This window comes from Dromiciops gliroides, chromosome 1, assembly GCF_019393635.1.
Source record: "Dromiciops gliroides isolate mDroGli1 chromosome 1, mDroGli1.pri, whole genome shotgun sequence".
In the NCBI taxonomy this organism is placed as follows: Eukaryota; Metazoa; Chordata; class Mammalia; order Microbiotheria; family Microbiotheriidae; genus Dromiciops; species Dromiciops gliroides.
In genome coordinates this window covers 574019949-574039834 of record NC_057861.1, presented here as the reverse complement: position 1 = coordinate 574039834, position 19886 = coordinate 574019949, and the positions used below count along the sequence as shown (strand labels likewise).

Genomic DNA, 19886 nt, shown 5'->3' with positions numbered 1-19886 from the left:
AGAAGTTGGACATTTTAAGCATCACTGGATGCTACTAGTGGATACAGGTATGGCTGGGTCCATTCCATACCACCTTAGATAAATAAAATATTGTTATATGTTGCTATGATGATGAAAACCTGGCAAGGCTGGTTTATAAAGAGTAATAGGGCAGATCACAAAATAATGTCAAAAGGAAGACAAATGATATTTATTGCTTTCAACTATTTTCCTGATTTTTAGTATAACCATTACATATAAATATATTTAAATTTAAAGTAGATTATTAAAGTTTCCTTTGGACTCCAAGTTGGTCTTGAAGCATATTTCCCGAGTCCCTATTCCTTCCTGTGCCATTTTGTGAGCCAGTTAGAACTGTTTAACTCAACTTTATAACCAAACACAAAACCATGTGACAGAGTTTCAAATTAAAGAATTTTAGTTCAAGTACTTGCTGATAAAAGTAAGCCCAAAACTGTCTTAGCAGTTACTTTGCTGAAGTTATTTGCTATGCCCACACTTGCTGCCATTTCCATTAGGGAGCTGACCCATTTGCGGGAATGTATAAATAAAGACCTTTGATACTTCTCAAAAAAAAAAAAAGAAGAAAAAAAGAAAGTGAGGTCTAAGAGAACAGAAATGACTTAAGATTATAGAAGCAAAAATTCAAAGTCATGCCTTCTGATTCCAAATTCAGTTTTCTATTACAACATATTGTTGTCTCACAGAGGGCCTCATTTCTTTCAAATCATCATCAATGTGAAAATTCCCTATACCTTTTATTACACAGGTAGGACATCAGACTGGAAGGCTTTGGATTTCAATGACCTTTAAGGTTTCTTAGAATTCTCTAAATACACAATTCTATGATCTCATCTGAAATCTCCTTTTATACTGATAATATTAAAGTGATCAATTAACATTAATTAAAAGACACATGTTTAAAAATCTCCTAGGCCTCATGGAGAATAGGTACTAAAGAAATTTAGATGACCTCTAGGTTCCTTCTAAATCTGTAATTCTATAATCTCTCAGGAAGTCTACTCTTACAATGGGTTAACATTAGTATACTAAATGTTAATTAAAAGAGAAATGTATGTAGAGAGCTTATTGTACCTCATGCATAGTAAGCACTTAATAAGAGCAGTTAGTTGGCTCAGTGGATAGGGTGACAGGCCTGGAGTCAGGAAGACCTGAGTTCAAATCCCTATTCATACTCTTACTAGCTGTGCTACCCTGCCCAAGTCATTTAAGCCTGTTTGCCTCAGTTTCCTCATCTGTAAAATGAGCTGGAGAAAGAAATGGAAAACCACTTCAGTTTCTTTGTCAAGAAATCCCCCAAATGAAAAGTCAGAAACAATTGAAACTACTGAACAACAGCAATAACACATGGGTATATGATTTATTATTTCTTCTCTTATATAATAGCCCCTTGATTGCATATATTAAGCTAAGGATAAGAATGAGACTTCATAATTATATGTAACTCCCTGATGAGGAAACCCATTTTATCAATGCACATTGCATTTTCTCTACATTTGTCTTAGTAGCCTAGGGCACTGAGTTAAGTGACTATTCTGGGTCACAAAACCAACATATATTAGAGGCAGGATTTGTATTCAGGTCTCCCTGCTTTTGAGGTTGCATCTTTATCTACTATAACACACAACTTCTTGCCTCCTCAGATAGTGCAAAGAATCATAGAATTAAGAGAGGCTTTAGAGTTATAATCCAATCTAATCCCATCCTTTTATAAATTAAGAAACTGAGGCCCAAATAAATTAAGTGACAGTTTACACAACTCATTAGCAGCAGACCTGAAAGTAGATTAAGGCATCAAGACTCCTCTTCCAATGTACTTTCCTTTAAACAATACTATCTCAATTAGTCAAAATTCTTGACATGATGTAACAGGAAACACATTTGTTTGGAAGTGATAATGCCTACTCTAATTCCAGCTTTTCTATTAACTGCATGATCTGGAGCAAGTAATTTAACCTTTCTAAAAGTTAAATACCACATTGACAAGATGAGAATAACAACTTCCCTGCTTACCTAAAAGGTTGTTTTGAAGACCAAATAAGAAAACATGTGAAAACACTTTATAATGTGGATTTAAAAAATTATTGTTATTTATGTTGCACAAAGTAGGTGCTCTGTTTTTGTTTTTTTTGCGTATTAGGCTGCTCTTTTTTGAAGAATCAGATTTCAGTGAGGAGGCCCTGTAGAACAGGTTTTTGTTTTTGTTTTGAGGCTTAGTTAAATTTTATTTCAATTTCCTATCACATCCAACTTTAGCATCATCAAAAAACTAAAAGACAAAACAATAAGCAAACAAGACAAATAAGCAAGTTTCAAGTCCCACCCCCTTCCCATCTTGAGTTCCCTTCCAAACCTCAGAACATTTTGAGTAATTCCAGAATACATGTCACACAATGAAGCAGCTAGACCTGAAGGCAGGGATTTAGGGAGAATAAATAAGGATAGGTAGCCAGCAGGAAGAAAGGAAAGTGGTCAGGGTTACTCCTTCCCCCATTGAAATAAGTACTCTGTGTGTGTGTGTGTGTGTGTGTGTGTGTGTGTGTGTGTGTGTGTGTGTGTGTGTGTAGGGAGTGAATGTATACACCTTGTTTGACCAGGGGACAAGGCAAGGGGAGGCTGCTGCCTAATCCCTCATGCACCAAAGAGAGGAGGCTCCCAACAGCAATAAACTGCCTCAAGGCATCTCAGACACAGCTAAACTTCCGCCTCTTGGTTTTCCCTGGGGCTATTTGTCAGAGGCAGATACTGCTTTTTGTTACCAGGGACAAAGTAGAGAAGGGGAACAGGAAGTAAGAGGAAATAAGTATAGGGAGGTCTAGCTACAGAGGGCCTGGCAGTCTTTCCAAGGGGAGATCAAAGTCGAGGCATGACTCCACTTCCAACCCTTTTCCCCTTCCCCCCCCACCCCCCATATGACTGAGGAGGGTCACTCCATCAGGGCCACAAAGGTAGGGCTCCCCTTGTGGTCATCAAATCGATCCATGGTCTTGAGGTTGAGGATCATGTGCATCCCATAGATGAAGATGAAAAGCATGATAAAAGAGGAGACCAGCCCCATCCAGATGCCAGCAGAGAAGAAGCTGGCACAATCACTGGCATAGGAGAAGTTTCCATTAGACAAGTTGAAGGCCTGAATCTGGAAATTCTGGAAATTCACACGCCAGAGAGAAGAACTAGAAGATATTATGACACCTTCGTTTGAACGTTCAGTGCTAACAGACTGGCAGTGGAAGGAATAGATGGTGGGTGCTGTGACATGTGAGAAATTGAAGACAACAACTGAGTTGTTGCTGTGGATCTCTAGTCGATCCATGGTGAACCAGCTTCGGGCTGAAATGTGGTAGAACTGACTGCTCAGGATAAACTTGATTGTCAGCAATGACCCAAAGAGGTTCTCGTAAGTCAGCGCAAGCTGGGCAGAGGAGTTGTTCCAGCTGGAGCCAGTCAGGTTGAGTGCTGGGGCGCCAAAGGTGAGGGCAGCCAGGTCACGTGACTCTTTGTTGTAAGTCAACTTGAAAGTCTTGGCCCAGAAGAGGATGCGAGGTTCCGTGTCCTTGTAGCTCACTGGGGGTAGGGTAGACACTGCGGCTGTGACAGGCTTTGGATCCTCATTCTCCCCAAGGAGGCGCCGCCCCGAACCCCGCGACACTAGCGACAAGTCCCGAAGCCCCGGGGAAGGCCGAACCGCAGTCAGTATGGCCGTATAGGGCACACCTTCAGACTTGAGTGTGCTCATCACCTGCCCGATAATCTCATCATTGCCTGTGAACACTTCTTTGGGAGCCATCAATCCGGAACTGGTGCTGTAGGGCAGTCTCAGGAGGAGCAGGGCAGGGAGGGTGTCGTTGAGCTGCAGCTCCCGTAGGGTGGCCTGGTCTACGTGGAGGGGACTAGCTCCCAACTTCTCTTTCAGGTAAGAGGTCAAAGTACTGGCCGCATACCAGTCCACTGAAGGCAGGATCAAGGAAGAGGGAGCCGATCCCAGAGCGCTCTCCAGGTTAGGGAAAGCACTGTCTTGTTTGTTGCCAAACACGCCACCATACGCAGTGAAATCCTCCATGTTTAGTCTTTCCTGTAGGAACAGCAGCACGTTTCGGGGTCCGTTCTCCAGGGCAGGGTCTAGGTAGGAGGAAAGCTGGATATCCGTAGTGATGTGACCTTCGTGGGCATTTTCAAGGGGAGCCCACAAATCCCGGGAGCTCGACCAGAGCACCAGGGTCACCTGCTGATCCGCGGCCGCCGCGGCGACCAACAGCGCCAGCAGCAGAGGAAGCTGCGACGCCAGAGGCCGGACAGCCAACGCGCCGGTCATTCCTTCAGGGGCAGCCGCCAGAGGAGCGGTCGCCATGACTGCGCAGCACCTTCGTAAGGCAGAGCTGCTCGCTCAGGTGACGTCTACAATAGGGCTTCTGAAACTTTTTCCACTCCCAACCCCTTTCTGCTGGAGAAATTTTTACATGACCTCGGTGTATCGGTATGCAAAATAGGTATACAAATCAAACCTTTACTGCCACATTTTTCACCATCCCCACATTCAGTTAGGTGACCTTATATGGGGCCTCAATTCGCTGTTTAAGAAGCTTTTTTGTAGTACACAGGGACTTGGTGCAGTCTAGAGTCATTAATAAAAAGGATTATCTACAGGACAGCTTCCCTGACTGTAGCCAATACCTTTGAAACACCACTGTTGTTGTTTAGTTGTGTATCCAACTCTTTGTGACCCAATTTGGGGTTTTCTTGCCAAAAATACTGGAATGGTTTGCCATTTATTTCAGAAACGGAGGCAAATGGGGGAAGTGACTTACCCAGGGTCACACAGCTAGTAAGTGTCTGAGGCCAGATTTGAACTCAGGAAGATGTGTCTTCCTGACTCAAGGCCCAGCATTCTATTCACTGTAACACCTAGCTGCTCACTGAAACACAGCATAGGCACATATACCATAGAAACCATATGTAATGCTTTTCACATACAGTATCTTACATTGAATCATTTGTATAAAATGTCTTATGTTTCCTATAAGACTGTAGGCACCTTGAGGGCAGGGACCAGGATTCATATATACTGTAAAATTTTGTTGAATGAATTATCAGGAAATGGTAAGGCATGTTATTTCTAATATTGTCAGTAACAAACCCTCTTTTTAGAGAAAGCAAAACAAAACATGACAGTCCAAGAAAGACAAGCCAGTCAAAGAAGTTACTCCATTTATAAAGTACTTTAAGCCACAAAAAAAAAAAAAGTGACCCAGAGAAGCATATATAGACTAATTCCATTAGGAGAACTTCCTCCTTGATATGTTAATTTGTAAAGAAAACAGAATCACAGGCACAAAAGTATGTTATAGCTGACAGGCACCTTGGAGATCACCCACTCCAGCCCTTTCATTTTGCTGAGGAAAAAAATAAATATTTTTACTGATTTATTTTCTTTGATAGAACTTAAGGAGAATTCAAATGATTTACACTAGACTCACGGAATAACAAATTAAGTAGAGTTGAGGGGAATAAAGGCAGATGTCTATCAACAAAGAAATATATGAAATAAGTGAGAATCCATAAGACACAGAAGCCCAATCAAATCTGAACCAAAACAAAGTTTATAGGCATAGAAAGACATACCGGTTGCATGCCTAGATCCCCAGAGACCTTCAGCATTATTTGTTAGCTTACTATAGCATGCTTTAATACAAATAGATCATTAAAATAGAGAAATGCTATAATTGGGTTATTGCAAACAAAATGCTTTAAAAAAAGATTAAATGCCCAACTGTACCTACTCACATTCTCCATCATCTAAATGAGGTAAAAGCTTTTCATATTTTCTAGGGAAGATCTCTTTCTAATTTCTTTTAATAGAACAAAGGTGGGGCAGCTAGGTGGCGCAATGGATAGAGCACCAGCCCTGGAATCAGGAGTACCTGAGTTCAAATCCGGCCTCAGACACTTAACACTTACTAGCTGTGTGACCCTGGGCAAGTCACTTAACCCCAATTGCCTCACTTAAAAAAAAAAATAGAACAAAGGTCCAATTGTAATTTTACGCCCCCGGGACAGATCCACAGAGCTGACCAAATCCTAAGCTAATGTGTCTATTAAAAAGATTAGGGTCACAAGATGTGAGAAGTTTATTATGGACATTAACACCTCTAAAGGTATGATCTGGCAAAAAAAAAATTAAAAAAAAAAATTCTCCTCCTACATGTGACTAATTGTGCCAATATGCAACTCTTTCTAATGATTCCTAGGGATAGAGGAACCTTTCTTGGAGTTTCTTCTGTCACTTGCTTTTCTTCTCTCTCTTCATTGTGTGGTAAAAATTATTTGTGGCAAAGATTAACATCAAAAGTTTTAGCTGAATCATTTGAGAGGGGCCACCCTGAGTTGCGCATGCTACTGAAGTGGCTTTTGAAGGACCTCCCCTTTTGGGGAGGAAAATGCAAGGAACTTCCGGGACACCAGCTCTTAAGTGATGGCGGGAACGGAAGTTTGTGCTCTCTGGCTGTTAACTTAGCCGTGGCAGCGCTCTGGTGAGAAGAGTTCGGAAGCACGTGTTTGGTGTTTGGTCTTTGGTTGTGCTTTGAGGCCTGGTGGGCAGTTTGGGATTCAGTGAGTTTTATAAAGGAAAATCCTAAATTCCTTTAAACTAGCTTAATCTCTGGGATCGCATAGACTAAGTTTAGATCTAAGACTGTATTTCTACTTCCTTATTTCCCTAATTGGTTTCACCTTTGTGGCCTAATTAATTCCCAAGCAATAAAACTTTATCCGTCACAGATTAAAGCTCAGAGGTTCTTTTTCTTATATAAAAGGGAAAGTTTAAAAGAGGAGATTAATGCTCCGTATATCCAATTTTGACTCACAATTAATAGAGTGAAACATCTTTTTTTTTTTTCAGGAGGCTTACTGCAATGCCTCTCCCATAACATCCAAAACTTCCATCCTCAGATGTCCACATCAATTTTATACTGGGATCAGACTAACCACTAACTTTAAACAAACATGCCAGAACAAACACATTCCAAGTAGTATCTTTAAGAAATCACACACAAACACTTTTATATGCACACACATACACATATATGAATATATGAAACCTATATATATATATATATATACACACACATATAATAATGATAGCTAAACTTTATATAGTACTTTAAGGTTTTTAAAGTACTTTCCATCTGTTCTCTCATTTGATCTTTACAACTCTGTGAGGTAGGTGCTTCATTTTAAACCTTCATTTTACAGATGAGAAAACTGAGGCAAAGGGAATTCAAATGACTTGCCCAGAGTCACATAGTTAAAATGTATCTGAGGCAGAATCTGAATTCAGATCTTCTTGATTCCAACTCTATCCACTATACCACCTAGTATAAATGTACAAATATAGAAATATATATAAATATACATACACAGAACACGTACATGCAATACATAGATACATATATACGTATACAATACATTAAGCAAATGGTGTATGTACAGACACTCATGTAGATACACATATATATATGTATATGCACATATATGGGTACTGTGCATAAACACATGCATATGCATGCATATCTTTGCCCAGAGTCACATAGGAGATATCTGCAAGATATGAACTCAGGTCTTCTATTTTGTAAGTCCAAAATTCTATTTGCAGTATCATCTGTCTCTATATGTATATATATATTTGCACACATATATACATACACATGCCTATATACCTATATGTGGTATATATGTGTACATACATACATCATACATACATATACTTGGAATTTGGAGTCTAGAAGACCTTGTTCATATCCTCCCTTAGATATTTCTTTTGTGATTTTAGAGGAGTCATTTAAAGTCTCTAAGCTTCAGTTTCCTGATGGGATAAGAACACTGACCCTGCATTGGCCATCCCTATTTCTATCCTAAGAGATGTATGCATAATACACACATACATGCATATATACATACAAATGCATATACATACACATACATGCACCCAATACATATATACATAATAGTGAATATTATCATTCTAAGTAGTTGTTTTGGGAAACTAAACAGAATGGGATGAGAGCCTATGTCCTCTGCATTGCCAAAAGTGACTTGGGGGACAAAAAGTACCATAATGCACAACACTGAGGAAAGGTGTGATGGGAAAATGAGGGAATCTCATTCTGTAGTTCATTCAAAAAATCTGGATTGTCCTAACACAACTTGATGCCACCAACATAATGAAAGGACCAGAGGAAAGCCTCCAGTTTGCTGACCCCTTATGAAGAAATGATGGAAAGATAAGGAAGCACGTGGGATCCAGGTGTAATGATCAGCCCTGAAGATGGATTGTCCCCACTGATGCAATAACAGATCCACTTAAGTATATGAGTATATTACCCTCCAAGTTATTAGCTTTTCAAAACCTACAGAAGAGACTTTGACTTTGATAGGCTCCCCAGCTTCCACTTCCACTCTAGCAAAATGTTGAAATTTATATCAGACAAAATAATTTTCAAGAAATCCAATGAGAAGCTTCAGTGACTTACTTCTTCCACCCTGGGATTGAACAGAAAACATCCAGAAGGTTATGGGCAATAGGAAAGGTGGCCACTGGTAAAACAAAGGCCAACTCAGACAAAGAAGTCCAGCTTTTCAACCAGAGACACATGTACCTGCAAGGGTCAATGACCAGAGCAGCATCACTGCAGGACACCCTCCCTCCCCTCCAAAAAATCCCTTTTCCAAGAAAGGTGTCTTGGAAATCCTGAGAAGCAGAAGCAATACATATCAGTATGGCAGTGCTCAGATTGGAATAGTCCAGGTATTCAAAGTCTTTAGACACTCTCTCATGAGATGACATAAAGGACCCTGAAGAACCAATGTTCAAAGATTCTGGGAGGTAGAGGTAAGGACAAAACCCAGGGCATCCGGGGTGAGGCCAGACAGGCTCAATCACCTTATCCTAAAGTACAGCAGGGAATGGAGCCTGACCCTGCCACAAAACCCAACTCAGAAACTAAAGCTGGAAAGATGAGTAAATCAAAAGGAACACAAGCACATATAAATATTATTGTAGATCTAAAGGTCCCCATAAAGGAGAGAGTAAAATAGCATCTATAAGGAGAATCTCAAAATTAAAAATTGAGCTGCAAGAATACCTAAAATAAAGCAAAAGATTAAAATTAAAAGAAAAACTCATAATTGGAAGGAGAATAACTATTATAAAAAAGTGGTAAACCTTACCCAACTGACAATATTCCTGAAAACTAGAACATACCAAATAGAAATCAATGAATCCATAAGATACAGAAATATTAGAATAAAACTGAAAGATAAGAATAAAATGAAACATACATAATATGTACATAAAATTGACCTTGGAAACATGTCAAGGAGAAAAAAAATTTAAAACATTGATTTCCCTTTAAACTAAGATTTTAAAAAAAGTTAAGACACTATAACTGAAGAAATCATAATGAAAATTGTATAAATTTATTAGAACCAGAGGACAAACTAAAAACAGAAACAATCCATGAGTCATATCTTGAAAGCAACACCAAAAGGATCCCAGGAATATCATAGCCAAAATCTAGATCTCCTAGGTTAAAGAAAATGAACACTGTAAATATTTTAAAACAAAGTGGCTTAAGTACCAATGAAGCACAGTTAGGATATCACAATAACTGACAGCTTCTACTATTACTGAGAGGTGATTTTGAAATAAAATATTCTAAAAGACAAAAGATACTAGCTTGTGACCAAGAATAATTTACTCTGCAAAGCTGAATATAATCCTAAAGGAGGAAAAAATGAATTTTAATGGAATAGAAGTCTTTCAAGCATTTCTGATAAGAAAACCAGAGCTGAGCAGTAACTTTCAAATAGAAACATAAGAGTAAAAAGAAACTTTAAAAGTTTGAACTATTGGAAAATGATGTAGTGCTATTTTATGCTAACATTCTAATAGAAGAGAAGAAATACGTCTCCTTTCAGAACCTTACTAACTTCAAAAGGCATCAAAAAGGAGAGTTCTATTCTGAGAGTTTGAATAAGAGATCGAAGGATAAATGAAACATACTAATATAGAAAGGAGGAAGGAAGAAGATGGAACATGCTCTTTTTTATAACTGGTATGCATGAGAAGAGTATACAAACATGGAAGAAGGGACTAAGGGGAATAGGCATCAGATAAACCTCTCTTATCTGTAATGGACAAATTAGAAATGAATACACATACATAGAATGGTGTAGAAATAGGACAAGGTCAACAAATAGGGTGGGGTGGTGTTTAGAAGTAGGGTGACATAAGGGAAGGGAAAACTTTTAACCTTAGGTTAAGTTCATATTCCAGAGATAGCAGGGTAGCAGAAAAGTTTGAAACCTGCATTCTTTTCCCAAGGAGAATTGGTCAAAAGAAACTCAGGACAAAGGGGTGGGACTTTTACTTAAAAAATTAAAGAAAGAAGTAGAACAGGAAGCTTTTTTGTGATCACAAAGTATCACTAGGGGTTATTGCCTGGAAGCAGACACCTGAAGACAAGGTATTTTCAGAGCTAAGCTATGAACATGAAGGAAGTCAATCATATCACTTTATAGTTAAAACTCAGTTTTGATCAAAAAGAGTAATTCTTAGTGTGTGATTCTCTACCTATTTGATCAGACTGGGCTCTGAATGATTTTTGACTCTTTCAAAAATAAATCAAATGCACCTTCCAAGAATGAAATTTTGCCTCCAAAGAGTTTATTCAAAAGAATATGACAATGCCTTTGAAGATTATTCTGAAAGAGGAGTCATAGAAATGTTTTGAGCAATGGTACCATCATTAAAATAAACTTCCAAAAATGATTCCTTTAAAGAGGAAAACATCCATTTGGTTGTGTAAATTCATGTATGTTCGATTTTTAAAAAGGAGACACATTATTCGAAATTCTTATCTCCTAAAAGAATTAACTCTTTTTCCCCTTTTATTTCCTCTCAGACACTGGTAAATCTAGAAAAATGGTCACCTTTGCTATTTCTGTTCCCGATGAAAGATAGTTTTTAGTTAGTTGCATTTTCAGAGGAGATAACTTGAGAAGTCATTAGAAAATAAGGAAGTTACCTATATTACTATTGACTAAATTTTCAAGTTTAAGAAGGTAAAGGAAATTGCAGGGAAACAAACTTGCTTTTACATAATATAGTAAGTGGTTCTCTAGTAGCCAAATAAAGAGATTGCCTCTGGAGATGCATAACACAGCAGCACTTGTCTGGAAAGTAGCCAAAACTAAAATAAATGTGTTTGTTATATTGAATTGTTCCCAATAACTATAGCCAACCTTACAGCCACTAATGCTTCTACCACTGCTGTTTTTATTACTCCTTCTCTTATTATAGAGGCAGTGAGTAGAGGCTGGATTTATGTTCCTGGGTTCAAATCCTGTCTCTAATCTTTTCTAGCTGTGTGACCCTGGGAATGTCACTTAACTTTTTGCATGTGTTTCTCAGTTAGGATTTGGGTATTGAGTTATACAAGGGTTGAGTTCTCTGGTTGAGAGAATCTCTACACTGGTAGCTCCCCACAATGATAAAATCAAAGGTCTTTTGTATGATAATATTGATATAATATTAATAACTGCTATCATTTATATAGCACTTAGGAGTTTAAATAGTATCTTCCACATATCAACCTCAGAGGTATCATTTCCCCCATTTTATAAATGAAGAAAATTAGACTCAGGAAGTTTAAGTGGTCTACCCAAGGGCAATCTATTAATCAATAGTATCGATCAATAAACATTTATTAAATACCTACTATATATTAAGCACTGTGCTAAGTGCTGGGGATACAGAAAGAGGAAAAAGACAGTCCCTGTTCTCAAGGAGCTTATAGTCTAGTGGGAGAGATAACATGTTAAGAAATATATATATATATATATATTATGTATATATGTATGTATATATAAACAAGCTATAGACTGGATAAATAAGAAATAGTTAACAGGGAGAAGGCACTAGAATTAGGAGAGCTTGGGGAAAAAGTCCTATAGAAGATGGGACTTTAGTTGAGGCTTCAAGGAAGCCAGGGAGATCAGCAGTTGGAGCAGAGGAGGGAGAGCATTCCAAGCATAGGGGATGTCAGAGAAAATGCACAGAGCCAAAAGATGGCATGTCTTGAATGCAGAACATCCATTCTTATGGGGGTGGTGGTAAGAGATAGTAAGAAATCGAGGATGACTCCTGGGTTGTGAGTCTGAGGGACTGGAAGCATGGTGCTGCTCTCTACAGTAATAGGGAAGTTGAAGGGGGAAGGGTTTAGAGGGAATGATAATGAGATTTATATCTATTGAGTTTAAAACATCTATTGGACATTCAGTTCAAGATGTCCAAAAGGCAGTTGGAGATGCAAGACTGGAGGTCAGCAGAGAGATGGTAATTAAATCCATAGGAACTGATAACATCATCCAGTGAAGTAGTATAGGAGGAGAAGAGAAGAGGGCCCAGAAGAGAACAAACTGGAGGAGGATCCAGCAAAGCAGGATCCAGCAAAGGAGACAGAGAGGGATTGATCAGAAATGGAGCAGGAAAACCAGGAAAGAGCGGGGTATTTTTATTTATTCAGAGAGAAAAGGGAGCATCAAGGAGGAGAGTGATCAACAGTGTCACAAGCTGCAGAGAGGGCAAGGAGAATGAGGAAAGAGAAAAGGCTGTTGGATCTGACAATTAAGAGACCATTGATAACTTTGGAGAGAGCAGTTTTGGTGGAATGATAAGCTCAGAATCCAGCTTGTAAGGGGTTATGAAGAAAGTGAGAGGATAAAACTGGAGGCCCCAATTGTAGATGGCCTTTTCAAGGAGTTTGGCAAAAAAGGCCTATGAATGCTTACTAGACCAATGACACTTCTTTGATTTCCTTAACTGACATACCAGAATCAGGACTTTAGACCTAAAAGGTGTCTCAGAAATCATCCAAGATAATCTTCTTATCTTAAAATGAGGAAACAGGCATAGAGAAGCAAGGTGATTTTCCCTTTCACTCCAGGGTGATAATGGAAGAACCAAGAGTTGAGTTCAGGCTTCCTGATTCCTCTTTCCAAATTTCTGTTGCCTCAGCATCCCATAGTGACATTGTTCACTGATGTGAGACAATATAGAGGGCAAGAAAATATAAAGGTACATAAAAAATAGGCGGGTTGGAAGAGGGACTGGGCCTCATTAAATATTCAAATATACAAATATACAAATTGTTATCAACACTAGAGCTCCGGGAAATTATGACTTGCCCAATGCCACAAGTAGTACGTGTCCAAAGAAGGATTTGAATTCAGGACTTTTTGATTTTTTCTCTATCCACTACACAATGCTGCCTCTCATTCAAGATATATAGAAATTAAATATGAGGTAACTTTGAAGGGGAAAACACTAGAACCTGGAAGTAGGGGTGGGGACAAGGGAGGGCAGACCTGGAAAGGCCCTTTACAGTAGGTGGCACTTGGGATGAATCTTGAAGGAAACCAGGTATTCCAGAACAAGGAGGGGAGAAGGAACTGGTTCTAAGCATGGGGGACAGCCCATGGAAAGGTACAAAGACATGAGACCATGGGTGAGGAATGGCAATTAGATCAGTAGGCTTCACCATGGAGTACGGACCACGGAATGGAGAAGAGAACCAACATACTGGAAAGGGAAGCAGTCAAATTATGAAAGTTTTAACTTTCAAAGAGAGAAATTTACATTTGATCCTAGAGGTAGGGTAGGGTAGGGTACCACAATTCAATGTGCACTTTAAGAAAATCATTTTGCTGGCTGTATAGAGAATAGATTGGTGTAGGGAGAGATTTGGCTTCCACAATTATTAGCTATGTGACACTAGGTGTCATACTTCAACCTTTGAAGTTTCAGTTTTCTCATTTATAATATGGAAATAATGATATTTTCAATTCAGTGTGGTACAGTGGAAAGAACTGTGTCTGGAGCCAGAGAACTGAGGTTCAAATTCCATCTCAAATGCTTACTCTCTGTGCCTGACTTTGAATAAGTCATTTAATCTCCCCTGGCCTCAGTTTCTCCACGTGTTAAATGAGAACCCCTAAAGTTCAGATTTCTGATCCTATGATTCTACTTCACAGTCTTGTATGGAGGAAAGTACTTCATAAACTGGAAAGTGCCATATAAATTTGAATTATTGTTATTATAATTCTTATGATGTTATTATAATCCTTGAAGACAAATATTATTTTATTACTGTCTTTGTGTTTTTGGTACATAGGATAATGTCTGGCACATAGGTAAGCACTTTGCTCAAAAAATGCATGTTGAGTTGAATTATATCAAACATTCTGAAAAAATTTCTATATGTAGCAGCCTTGCAGGATAATGAAATAAAAACCGTAGGCATAGAATACAGCAACTTTAAAAACCTCAACTCTTCAAGATTTTGTTTTATTTGTTCATGTGATACATACATGTATGCATCTGTTGAAGATCCAAAAGATTATTATAGATTGAAGTTTTTTGCAGTTAGTATTCCATTGTTTTCTCCTAAGTCTCCTGATCTTGACCGTCAGCATCGGATATTAAATTTTCCATTTCTTCATAAGCAAAGCAAAACCATTTTCCCCCACTCATTCCGTCAAATGATCTAACACATATAGGTTTATAATTCTCAAAGAGTGGTCTGTGATGACAAGAAACCTAATACCAGACTCATTTCTAAGGTCACTAAAGCACAAATGACTAAAATAGATGTGTTAATAGATCACATTACTGAATTAGAATTCTGATTTGATTTCCTTAATAAGTTAGTTCTGCCTGTTAAGCCAATCTACATGGCTCTTTAAAGAAAAATTATTTCCTTCTAGGATAGCTCACTATATAGATTGTGCCATGGCTGTCTCTCTAGTCATACTTCTTGTTCAGTTGTGTCCAACTTCATGCCCTGACTTGAAGTTTTCTTAGCAAAGATAGTGGAATGGTTTGCTTTTTCCTTCTCCAGGTCATTTTACAAATGAGGGAACTGAGGCAAACAGAGTCACACTTACCCAGGGTGACACAGCTAGTAAGTATCTGGGATTGACTCCAAGCCCAGCACTCCACTGTGCCACCCAGCTGCTCCAACATACCCAGAGTACCACTTGAATTAATTTATTACGTATTGTGCTTGACTGGAATGAGACCTCATAGAAATAGGTTTTAGGTATTATATTTGAGGAATGAATATTATCCTCAAATACCAAATTTGTTCACATTTTATGAATTCTTCTTTCCTGACACTTATTTATTTAGAAATAAGACCCTTTTACCTACTATTTTAAACAGAGTAAAAGACTTGAGATTGCCTCAGAAGATGAGGCTTATTAGAAAGGTCAGATATTTCTCCAGTGCCTAATGACAGAAGAGCATAATTCTCTTTTAAATAAATACCACATGTAACACAATCATTAGTTATGGAGAAACAAACCTTTACAGCCATTCCCATTAGATAAGTGTTAAATGTTGGCAGAATAATGTTAATATGCATCAAGCTATCAGAGAATTATAGAAAATTCGAGTGAAAGGGACTCATGAAATCATCTAGTCTGACCTAACTTATGTGACAGTAGTAATAGGGGTGACATGATAACAACAACAATAATACCTGGCATTTACATAGCTCCTACTATGTACCAAGCACTATGCTAAGCACTTTATAAATATTATCTCATTTATTCCTCACAATAACCTTATGATGTATGTGCTTTATTTTTACAGTGGAGGAAACTAAGGTAAGTAGAAATTAAGCCACTTGCCCAGGGTCACACAGCTATTAAGTATCTGAGGTCACATTTGAACTCAGTTCTTCCTTACTCCCCATCCAGAGTTCTAGCCACTGGGTCATATAGCTCCCTCATAAACAAAAAGATAAATAGATAAATAAATGTGTATGCATGTGTTCTCTCTCTGTCTCTCTGTCTCTCTGTCTCTCTCTCTCACACACACACACACACACACACACACACACACACATGCATGCACTCTAAAACACTTGAGGCAAAGGAGAAATGTCTTAGAAGGGAGTGTTGGTTTTCTCTGAAATTATCAGTTATGAAATTAGTCAGATCTCTGCTACTTAGTACTGAAGCTATAAGTGTCTCTCTTCATTAATGAGAAGCAGCTAGATGATTCTAGTGGTTAGAACACCTAGTCTGGAGTCAGGAAGACTCATCTTCCTGAGTTCAAATCCAGCCTAGCTATGTGACCCTGGGCAAGAAATTTTACTCTGTTTGCCACAGTTTCCTCATCTGGAAAATGAGCTGGACAAGGAAAAGGGAAATAACTCCACAATATTTGCCAAGAAAACCCCAAATGGGATCATAGAATCAGAAACAACTGAAAAATGACTGAACAACAACTTCATTAATGAATAGGATCATTTATGAGTTTCTGAGGTAGAAGGTACCTTAACTCAATTCAACCTTTTGATTTTTACATTTGAGAAAAATGAAGTCTAGAGAGTTTAAATGACTTGCCCAAAGATCACACAGCATTGAAGCCAACCCCAGAACTCCAACACTCTACTTTATACTAAGATAGTTTGTAAATCATACCCTGAGATTCTTCTTTTTTCAAACCCTATTTGAGTTTTTACAGAAAATAAATATATCATGTTTCTATCTTGGTACACTGACCAGTAACAGAAGCAGCTGTTAAACATTACGAATAGCCTGACAATAATTGGTAAAATTTAAATCCATTATAGATGAGCTCCCCCAAGGAGAAAAACATCCAACTTCATATTATCTAATATTAAAATACTGAGGTTTTCACAGATGGTTTTAAGGCATATACATTAGCCTAGAGAAGAGTAGAATCTTTCTCCATGAATGGCATCTAAGCCAAAAAAAAAAACTTCATTCAGAAGAACTTCCGGGGTAGAGCCAAGATGGCTGAGGAAAGGCAGTGAGCTCTTGAACTCATGACATGATCGCTCCAAAAAACATTGAAATAATGCCATAGGACAATGCCTGGAGCAGCAAAATCCATAGAAGAATGTGTTGAAATCATCTTCTAACAAAGAATGACTTGGAAAGTCAGAAGGAGGGAGCTGCTGTGCTGAGACAGGAGTGGAGCCCAACCCCACAGTCACCCTGACACAGATCCAGTCCCAGGAAGGCCTCACCAGAGAAGGAAACCCCCAAAGCCTCTGAATCAGCTGAAGTGCCAGTGTTGTCTGTAACTAAGCTCACAGTCTGGTGAGAGGGCTGAGCCCTTGGCAGGGGGGAGACTAAAGGGGTCTATGCTGGTGCTGAGGAAGAATTTGGGATTTTCACCCCTGCTGGGAACTAGGAGGTAGGCTTGAGTAGCAGTGGCCCAGGTGGGGGAGGGGCACAGGCTCCTCAGAGCTGACAACCACAACACACAAAGCTGGTTGATTAGCAGGTTGGTCTGGGGTCATCTAGGACCAGGGAACAGGCCAAGCGAGTGAAGAACCTGATTCTCCTTAAATCATACCACCTGGGACTTCTGAAGCTTGGGAAAATGCAGCCTGGAAACAGTGCCCCACTTTGAGGAGCTAAAAGTCAAGTAAAAGAAAGCCAAAATGAGCAGAGAGAGAAAGGTAAGGACCATAGAAAGTTTCTTCAGTGACAAGGAAGGTCAAGGTGCACCCTCAGAGGAAGATGTCAACATCAGGGCCCCTATATCTAAAGCTTCCAAGAAAAATATGAATTGGTCTCAGGCCATAGAGGTGCTCAAAATGGACTTTGAAGATAAAGTTAGAGGGGTAGAGAAAAAAATGGAAAGAGAAAATAGGGTGATGCAGGAAAGACATGAGAAAAAAGTCAACAGCTTAAAAAGCCAAATGGAAAAGCTCTCTGATGTAAACAATTGCCTAAGAATTAGGATTGAACAAATGGAAGCTAGTGACCTTATGAGGAATCAAGACACAGTAAAGCAAATCCAAATGATTGAAAAAATCGAGGGCAATGTGAAATATCTTCTAGGAAAAACTTCTGACCTGGACAATAGAGCCAGAAGAGATAATATGGAAATTATTGGTCTACCTGAAAACCATGATCATCTTCCAAGAAATTGTCAGGGAAAATTGCCCTGATATTCTAGAAGGAGAAGGTAAAATAGAAATTGAAAGAATCCACCGATCACCTCCAGAAAGAGATCCCAAAAGGAAAACTATTAGAAACATTATAGCCAAATTCCAGAGCTCTCAGGTCAAGGAGAAAATATTACAAGCCGCCAAAAAGAAAGAATTTAAGTACTGTGGAACCCCAGTCAGGATAGTACAAGGTCTAGCAACTTCTACATTAAATGCCTGGAGGGCATGGAATATGATATTTCAGAAGGCAATGGAATTGGGATTACAACCAAGAATCACCTATCCAGAAAAACTGAGCATAATCTTTCAGAGGAAAAAATGGGACTTTAATGAAAAGTAGGACTTTTAGGTATTTGTGATGAAAAGACCTGAACTGAATGGCAAATTTGACTTACAAATACAAGACCCTAGAGAACCATAAAAAATTGGAGTTGGGGTTGTGTAGTGGGTGACTCTCTTGTGTCTGAGGCCGGGTTTTGGCTGGGATCCCCCTGGGTCCAGGGTTTTTGTCCACTGTGTCACCTAGCTGCCCCATGAGGACATCTTTAGGGTGAAATTGAGGGGTGAGAGGAATGTACTGGGGGAGGGGGAAGGGCAGAGGTGAAATCCTACATGAAAGAAACAGGAAAGGGCTTATGGAGTGGGGGAAGAGATGGGGGAGGAGCAGGGCAGAAAATGAATTTTACACCCATCAGAAAAGGCTCAAAGACCTTAAACTCATCAGAATTGCCTCAAGGAGGGATTAACAGACACACACGCACACCCCCTACTGAGTGGAGTAATTTATTTAATCTGGGCAGTAAATGAGCCTAACGCTCATCAGAATTGGCTCAGAGATCTCAATCTTACCAGAATTGGCTCAAGGAGGGAATAACATCCACACTCAATTGAGTGAAGTAATCTCTCTAACCCTGCAGGAAAATAGGAGGGGAAGGGGATAAAGAGAGAGGGGCAAAAGAAAGAAGGGCAGATTGGGGGAGGGGACAGACAGAAGCAAATCCTTTTGGAAGAGGGATAAGATGAAAGGAGATGGATAATAGAATAAATATCATGGGGAAGGGAATAGGATGGAAGAGAAACAGTTAAGAATAGTAATCATGAAAAAGAGAAAAGGGGGAAAATTGTCCACAAAAATATAACAACTCTTTGTGGTAGCTAAGAATTGAGAATCAAGGGAATGTCCATCAATTGAGGAATGATGGAAGAAGCTGTGGTATATGATTGTAGTACAATGGTATTGTGCTATAGGAAATGACAAAAAGGATGATCCCAGAAAAACCTGGAAAGACTCATGAACTGATGTATAGTGAAGTGAGCTGAACTGGGAGGACATTGGGCATAGTGATAGCTGTATTGTTCAATGAGCAATTGTCAATGACTTAACTACTCTCAACAATACAATGATCCAAGACAATCCCAAGGGACTAATGACAAAGCTTACTATCCATAGAAAGAACTGATAAAAAGAGCACTTGTGGATTATACATATATAACCTGGTTGCTGTCTTCTGAAGCGGGGAGGAAAGGGAGGGAGGGAGGGAGAAAAATTTAGAACTCTAAATCTTATGAAAATGAATGTTGAAAACTACCCTCACATGTAACTGGAAAAAATAAAATAAATGTTTGTTCCTAATTTAAAAAAAAAAGAGCTGAGGATACAAATACAAGTGAATAAAGTCTCTGCTCTTGAGAACCTTCCATTCTCATTGGCCAAAACAATAAAGAGGAAGCTGAAAAGCACAAGTTGTGGCTTGGGAGTGGGAGATGGCTCATCTGGGCCCTTGCTCAGAATGGAGGTTCTAGGAAGAACTTGTC

The 19886-nt window shown here is 39.0% G+C and overlaps 2 protein-coding genes across 12 annotated transcripts in view; both read right to left on the bottom strand.

Annotated features, from left to right (window-relative positions):
- The window catches only part of TRPM3 (transient receptor potential cation channel subfamily M member 3), a 1147313-nt gene that overhangs the window by 292984 nt on the left and 834443 nt on the right, over positions 1-19886 (bottom strand). The window lies entirely within an intron of this gene.
- On the bottom strand, positions 2948-4369 carry LOC122736675 (V-type proton ATPase subunit S1-like). Its single transcript, XM_043979059.1, has one exon. The coding sequence runs from the start codon at positions 4367-4369 to the stop codon at positions 2948-2950; it is 1422 nt and encodes a 473-aa protein (XP_043834994.1).

What these genes read in the sequence shown, in the direction of transcription:
- LOC122736675 (XM_043979059.1), bottom strand. Translation starts at nt 4,369, where the DNA reads ATGGCGACCGCTCCTCTGGCGGCTGCCCCTGAAGGAATGACCGGCGCG.